Source organism: Microtus ochrogaster, linkage group LG5 (genome assembly GCF_000317375.1).
Source record: "Microtus ochrogaster isolate Prairie Vole_2 linkage group LG5, MicOch1.0, whole genome shotgun sequence".
Lineage (NCBI taxonomy): Eukaryota > Metazoa > Chordata > Mammalia > Rodentia > Cricetidae > Microtus > Microtus ochrogaster.
This window is the reverse complement of record NC_022031.1, coordinates 57,344,139-57,350,991: the sequence shown is the minus strand read 5'-3', so window position 1 is coordinate 57,350,991 and position 6,853 is coordinate 57,344,139. Positions and strand designations below refer to the sequence as shown.

The 6,853-nt window shown below is 48.0% G+C and overlaps 1 protein-coding gene across 1 annotated transcript in view; it reads left to right on the top strand.

The window, feature by feature from the left end:
• The first annotated feature begins 5,913 nt into the window (after positions 1-5,913).
• Positions 5,914-6,853, top strand: part of Nsmaf (neutral sphingomyelinase activation associated factor) — a 77,041-nt gene continuing 76,101 nt past the window's right edge. Inside the window, exon 1 of the mRNA XM_013351803.2 lies at positions 5,914-6,785. Coding sequence (XP_013207257.1) covers positions 6,724-6,785 — 62 coding nt within the window. The 5' untranslated portion in view covers positions 5,914-6,723. The remainder of the gene's footprint in view (positions 6,786-6,853) is intronic.

Genomic DNA, 6,853 nt, shown 5'->3' with positions numbered 1-6,853 from the left:
ATGGTACCTCAGCAATTCTCATAATCTTATGTCACTGTGCAAATATGCACACCATGACACTTTCCCAAGGCCCCATGAAGCCAGTGTCTCCCCTCACAGGATCTGTGCAGCACCGGGATACAAGGAAGAGACGTACCAACACAGGGCGCTCGGGTCTCTTCGTCTATTACCCTCAGCTTCTGCTCACATCCTGACACCTGCTAAAGACAGCCGAGGTGCTCTGCTACTTCCACCACCATTCCCTTTGGGTCTTCTTTGTTTTGTAACTTAGCCCTGCAGTATCTGGTCCTTAAGGCAATGGAAGGTGTGTTTCAACACGCACACAATTTGCAGGCTTGTTATCCGAGAGTCCCTCAAAGGTAAGCGATCTGCCACTTATTCTCAGGGTTATTGAGAAATCCTAACCCCCACGAAATACCAGTCATACTTGGCAGGATAGATTTATACAAAAGATAATAAGTATCGTTGGAGGTCGGAGCCTTTCTTCACTGTTCGTGGAAGTGGAATGGTGCAGCTACCTTGAAAGCAGTGTGGTGGTTTTGCAAAGTTCAGAGATGGTGTTGTTATTAGACAGTCTAGCGACTCCACTCCTTGATTTCAGCTTCACTCAACAGAAACGAAAGCACATGAGTACAAAAACGAGTACATGAATGCTTATAACTGCATTGTCCTTAATAGCCCAGAGGTGGAAACTCTGACAGGCCTAGCACTTCCTGAATATGTTAATGGAAATGAAGTATGGAATATAATTGAATACTCTTCAGTGAGAAAAAGAAACGCAATGTTGGCTTATGCTACAGTTCATGAACCTTGAAAGCATTATGCTACATGAAAGAAATCAGACAAAGAGACCACATATTATATGGCCCAATTTCTTTTTGAAATGTCCAGACTAGGCAAATTCATAAAGAAAGTTAAGTAGTGTTTTCTAGGCAAAGGTTTGTGCCAAGGCAGCTAGGAGTAGTGATTGCTAAAAGGTTTCTTTTGGAGTCTATGAAAATATCTTAGCATTGTGGTCACAGTTGCACCTCTCTGTGAATATCACTAAGAACCATAGACTGCTGCACTAAAAAATGGCGAGCTGCTTGGCACTTGGGTTGTCCTTCGTTAATGCTGTTATTTTTTTTTAAAAAAAATGCCATCAATTATTTCATTAACTGAAATTTGGGGTTGAAAATTCCAAACATTGTTATTTCAAGTCTGTAGGGTAAAAGGGCCAGGCAAAGAAACCCACGCTTGTTCTGAAACCAGAGCTGGTGAAAAGGTACCCACCCTGGTTCTAGAGACCTGAGCTAGTGAAAGAAATACTTTAGCCCTGAGCCCAGACCAAAAAAAATGCATCCTGACTCTGAAACCAGTGCCAAAGATACACACTGTGTCCCTAGAACCAGAGTCAGTGAAAGAAATATTACCTGGCCCCCAAACTAGAGCCAAAAAGCTGAGCAGGGAAAAACTTAGCAATCCCTCTTCTCCCTGGGAAAACTCCGCCCCTAAGAAGCCCTATATAAACCCTGAGCCTGTTCAGTTGGTGGCTCTTCTTCCACCCTGGTAGAGGTGGACACTCTCCTGGATTCCTCCTTCCCAGTAAATCTCTTGGAGGTTTGGGTGAGACCTCCTTTCACCCGAGCAAGCTGGACTTTTGCTGGGGGAGCCTTCTCCTAGCAGCACCAAGTTGTTACAGCTTTGCTGGAGAAGTCAGAAGTGAAGGGAACAGAGCAGGACTGTAACACTTTTGCTGGGGAAACCTCCCCTAGCTTAGTCCTCATTTGGTCCTCCCTTAGTGTCAGGGACCAACCTCAACAAAAACACCTCTTTCCAGGGTAAGGGCCTGGGGATTAGGAAAATCGGTAAAGAATATGAAGACATGAGTAAAATAACAAAACAGAAAACATAAGATAGTATCAGGAAGGCATTCCAGGGAATACTAAAATTGCCCACGTTTAATTTTCCATACACTTTTATACCCAATACAAAGGGGGGGGGAGACAACAAAAGACTTCTTTAACATGATACAAAGGACAACACAGTTAATTGCTTCAACACCTTGAGACATCAAGTCATTAGCATTCTGTTGTTTGTGCAGTGAAGCCAGACTAGACCAAGTATCCTGAAAGCAGCCACTCCCCAGGTAAGTACATAGTTACAAAGGAAGGAGCAGAAGTGTGCTTGCACATCCTGACCATCGTCAGTGTGGGGTGGATCTTTCCATCTGTACCATCTTAATGTCAAAACAACCAAGTAACCACGTCCAGAGTCAAGATGGGTAGCCCTGGTTATTGTTAACCATTTTTAGCAACCTCCAAACTCTCTGGCCATCAGACAAGGTGGAAATAGGCTCACACTTTTGGGCCTCCACATCTGAGTTCTGTGGATGTCCATGACTACAGGCTGCAGTGACCTTGCTCATCCACGGGAAAGGTGTCGTCCAACCCTTCTCATTCCCCGTTGGCATGCCTCTAAGAAAACCCCCAACCTATCCACCTGACACTCATACTCAAAGGCCCTAAACTTATTTGCTTTTGCAATAAAATTTGGCCTAAATACCCCTTAATCAATCCAAATGTCTGCTTAATGGCACCCTAGGTCCCAATATTATTCAGGACCTTTACAAATACTATAAGCGATCAGGGGAATGGGAAGAGGTTTTTCTATATCCAAGTTTTCTCTCTGCTCTGCTCCAAGCCTTCTCTCTGTACCTCATGTTCTCCTGCTCAACTCTTTCTAGCTATGAAGATTGAACAAGAAGGTCCTTCCACTACTTCTGACCCAGTTAATCAACCTTCCCCCAAGGGAACAAAACCCACAGCTCCTCTGGCCCCTCCAACTTCCCTTTCACTCAAGTTGGTTCACGAGCGCCCACTTTCAGTACACTAGCAGCCCCTCGTCCTTCCACTACTCACTCCTGCTCCACCCTGAGACCCTCTTTACCTCCCCCTTCCCAGCCCAAACCAGCTAAAGGACCCCTGACTCCACAGGCAGAAGTCATAACTGTGACCTTTAAGGTGTACCATGGGAGGTATGAAAAACCCAAAACAAAATGCCTGGTGATGGCTAAGGCCTTTCCAACCTTCCAGAGCAAAACGTAAGGCTCCCTGCCCTCCCAAAGGCCAAGGACCTACAAGTTCTTGTTACAAATGTGGTCAGAAGCGTCACTGGGCCCAGGTCTGTCCAAACCCTTGTAAACCACTTGGATCATGTTCAAAGTGTCATCAAGGAGGACACTGGGCTGTTGATTGTTCCCCATGTCCCTCGTGGGCATGAAGATATCAAGCCTAGATCGCCCTACATCCAACCTCCTTGGACTATCCGTGGATGACTGAGGGAGCCTGGGCACCTCCATCTCTGACAGGAGCCTCAGGTAGTTATCACAGTATCAGGGCGATTCAGCCCCTTCCTACTGGACAGCAGGCCTGCTTCTTCAGCCCTGATGGAGTTCTGGGGCCCCACCTCTTGCTCCTTCCTAGTGATACCGACCTGATCCATCCCGTTGCTGGGAAGGGACCTCCTAGCCAAAGTGAAAGGCTCTATTTCTTCTGTTCCCCCATCCACTTGACCCCAGGCTTGCCAGATGTTCCCCTCTCCCTCCAAACCCACAATCTGACACACTTCTTCCCTTATCAGTCTGGGCTGAGTACACAAAATTAAAGCAGAGGACTCCGCTATCACATGTAAGACCTTGCTCTACACAAACCAATTGGGCATCCAATAATGTTACCCAATCTTACCACCTCACCTTCCATGATGTTTGTAACACCCCCAGAACCTATCACTTGCTTTGGGATCTCTGGCTGACCAACCCAGCGGCAGTTCCCTTCACCCAGTAGTACCTACCCATGCCTTAACATTTCAGAAGGACTCAAGTTGCTGATTTGACTCTTAAGATGTGCACAGATCATTTGTTTCTGCTACCCATCATGTCTGGCTCCAAATTCTTCCTCCACCCGCTCTAAGCATCCATCTCTCCTCATCTACTTGGTAAATGCCCTCTTTCTGGCTCCTGGAGAAACTCCTTCAGGGTTTCACCACAGGGCCAACTGTCTATTAAGATATTTACTTTATGAAGATGCTCACTTGCACCTCTCCCTGTCTTGGAACTTGATGTGGGATTCCCCTTTGTATGCTGTGAATACCATCAGTTAATAAAGAAGCTGCTTTGGGCCCATTGCAGTGCAGAATAGGGCAAGGTGGGACTTCTTAGCAGATGGATAGAGTAGGCAGAGTCAAGGAGAAGCCATGTAGCTGCCATAGGAAACAGACGCTGGACACCAAATAGAACCTTACTGGTAGGCCACAACCATGTGGCAATACACAGATTAATAGAAATGGGCAATTTAAGTCATAAAGCTAGCCAAGAAGAAGTGTATGCTAATAGGCCAAGCAGTGTTGTAATAATACAATTTCTGTGTGATTATATCACGTCTGGGCAGCCAGGAAATGAACAAGCAGCCTCCGTCTACAGGAACCCTCCCTGTTTTCTGGTCTCCCTCCCTCTAGTAGCTGCCTGCTAAGCCCCCACATCTTTCTTAAGCACATCTGGGCCTCTGCAACCTTGTCCCCCATCTCTCAGCTCCCACTTGGAGCTTACAGAAACTCCCTCCAGTGGAGTTCACTCTGTGACCCCTCCCCTCCTCCTCCACAGACTCCAATGTCATTAAAGCCTCACTCTGGCCTCAGTATAGTACAAATGGCTAAAATTTGCATTTTCAGTTTTCAATGATGAGCTCTTCACAAGTGATCCAACATTCTCTGATATCTAAACTTGCTTTCTTCCCTATCCTTACCTATACCCGTCTGGCATAAGCTCTTCCATAGGGATGTTTATTGTCCAAGAGACCCTCACCTCCATCAGCCTGTCCTAATAAGGTCAGGAAATCTCTATTCAGGCTGACAAAGGCTGCTTCAGTTACCTGTAACTCCTTCATCCATGCCCCTTCACTGGGGCTTACTACCTATGCCTGTTTTGTCTATTCATGTAGGATAATTTCTACTGTTTAAGAGTCCAGGAGAGTGTCGTAAGAACGTGAGTGCTTAAAGTAAGCCCCAGGACGAGTTCTGAAGGTCTAAGCGGTGTTGTCTGAGGATGTGGATGCTTAGGTAAGTTTTGAAGGTATAAGAAAATGTGATATGAACGAAAGTTCTGAAGGTGGAAAACACTGAAGGTAACTAAGTTCTGAAGGTCTATTAAAGTGTTGTCTGAGGATGCGGAAGATTAAGTCTGAGGATCTAAGAATGGGTTATGTAAATGAAAGTTCTGAAGGTCTGAGAAACTGATTTAGGGTTGATAGAAAATGTTTCATTTTTCTTCCCCCTCTCTTCTACACCTAAGTCGTTCTAAAACACCTGCCCCTTATTCTGACCCTGACAACCAAACTAGAGATTACTGTTGACACTGGCCAGAAACTTATGGAGGCTGCTCTTATTGGTCCTGTAAGAGATGTAATGCCATTCAGGAAGGTACTCTGTCTTTTATGCGCAATGAGGAACGTTTATAAGACCCACGGCACTCCAGGTGGGAGACAGGGGTCACTGGTAAACTTTACTACAGCGCTTAATACAGCTGCCCATCAGGCACACTCAAAATACAGAAGGTATACAGCCCACTCTCCGTGCCTAGGTATAGACACAGCAGAAGTGGTTCAGAACTCCTCAATGATCCTTACATCACTAATATCACCTCTTTTTTTTTTAAAGATTTATTTATTATGTACACAGTGCTCAGCCTCCATATATGCCCGCATGCCAGAAGAGGGCACCAGATCTCATTACAGATGGTTGTCAGCCGCCATGTGGTTGCTGGGAATTGAACTCAGGACCTCTGGAAGAGCAGTCAGTGCTCTTAACCTCTGAGTCACCTCTCCAGCCCAATATCACCTTTTTTGATGATACTGATCCCACCTCCCTGTCATATCTTTTGTTTCAAACCTTAACCTCTGCCTATCCGCTATTGACTAATGCCTTGCCTGACTGCTTTGAAGGATGCTGGTTGTGTGTCCCTCCTGGGTCAAACTCACAACCACCATTTGTGGCTTCACCCACTCATTGTCTTATTAGATTCTCCTATCTTGCCGCCTGCAAATTGCTCTGAGTCAGTAACAACCACTACCCTGTCCCTCTCCCACATCTCTCTCTTCGGTGCTGCAGACTGCTTTAACTCCTCAGGAACACACTTTGTGGGAACTCTGGATTCTGCAGATCGCAATAATGCCATGACGCTTAGTGACTACCACACCGTCCCTAATTCCAAATATTCACTTCGTCTCGAGTCTCTGCGGAACGGCAGTCGACCGACCGCTGCCTATCTTAGGTGGTCTGGGACTTGTGCCCGGTGTTCCTTTTTCCTAAATTAGGGTTGGGACCAGGTGAAGAACCTTTGCCGATTCCCATCACTGAATTTAGAACAGCAGGGCATGACTAACGAGCCGTCCCGCTCCCACCCCTGGGGGCGGGGTAGGGGGTGCTCCGGGCAGGCTCTCACGTGTGCGGTCTGCAGAGGTTGGTCGGGACAGGGTAGGACGCGGCCCCCGCGGCCCCAGGTCAGCGCGCGCCCCTCCTCCGGGCCTGAGTCACCGCGTCGCCCGAGTCCCCACGCCAGGATGCTGCGCTGAGCACACGGTCGGGACGCCGCGGGGCCCTGGGGGCGCTGGCAGCGTGGGGTTCTCGGCCGCCCGGCGGCGCCGCTCGGGACTTGCTCGGACGCTCGGCGGCCTGCGCGCCCGGGCCTCCATGGCGTTCACCCGGAAGAGGCAGCGCGAGCAGCAGCTGCAGCTCTACTCCTCCAAGGAGAGGTGAGCGGGGCTGGGAGGCCGGCAGCGGGGGAGGCCGGGCCGCAGCAGGCGGTCGCCCGCAGGCCGCG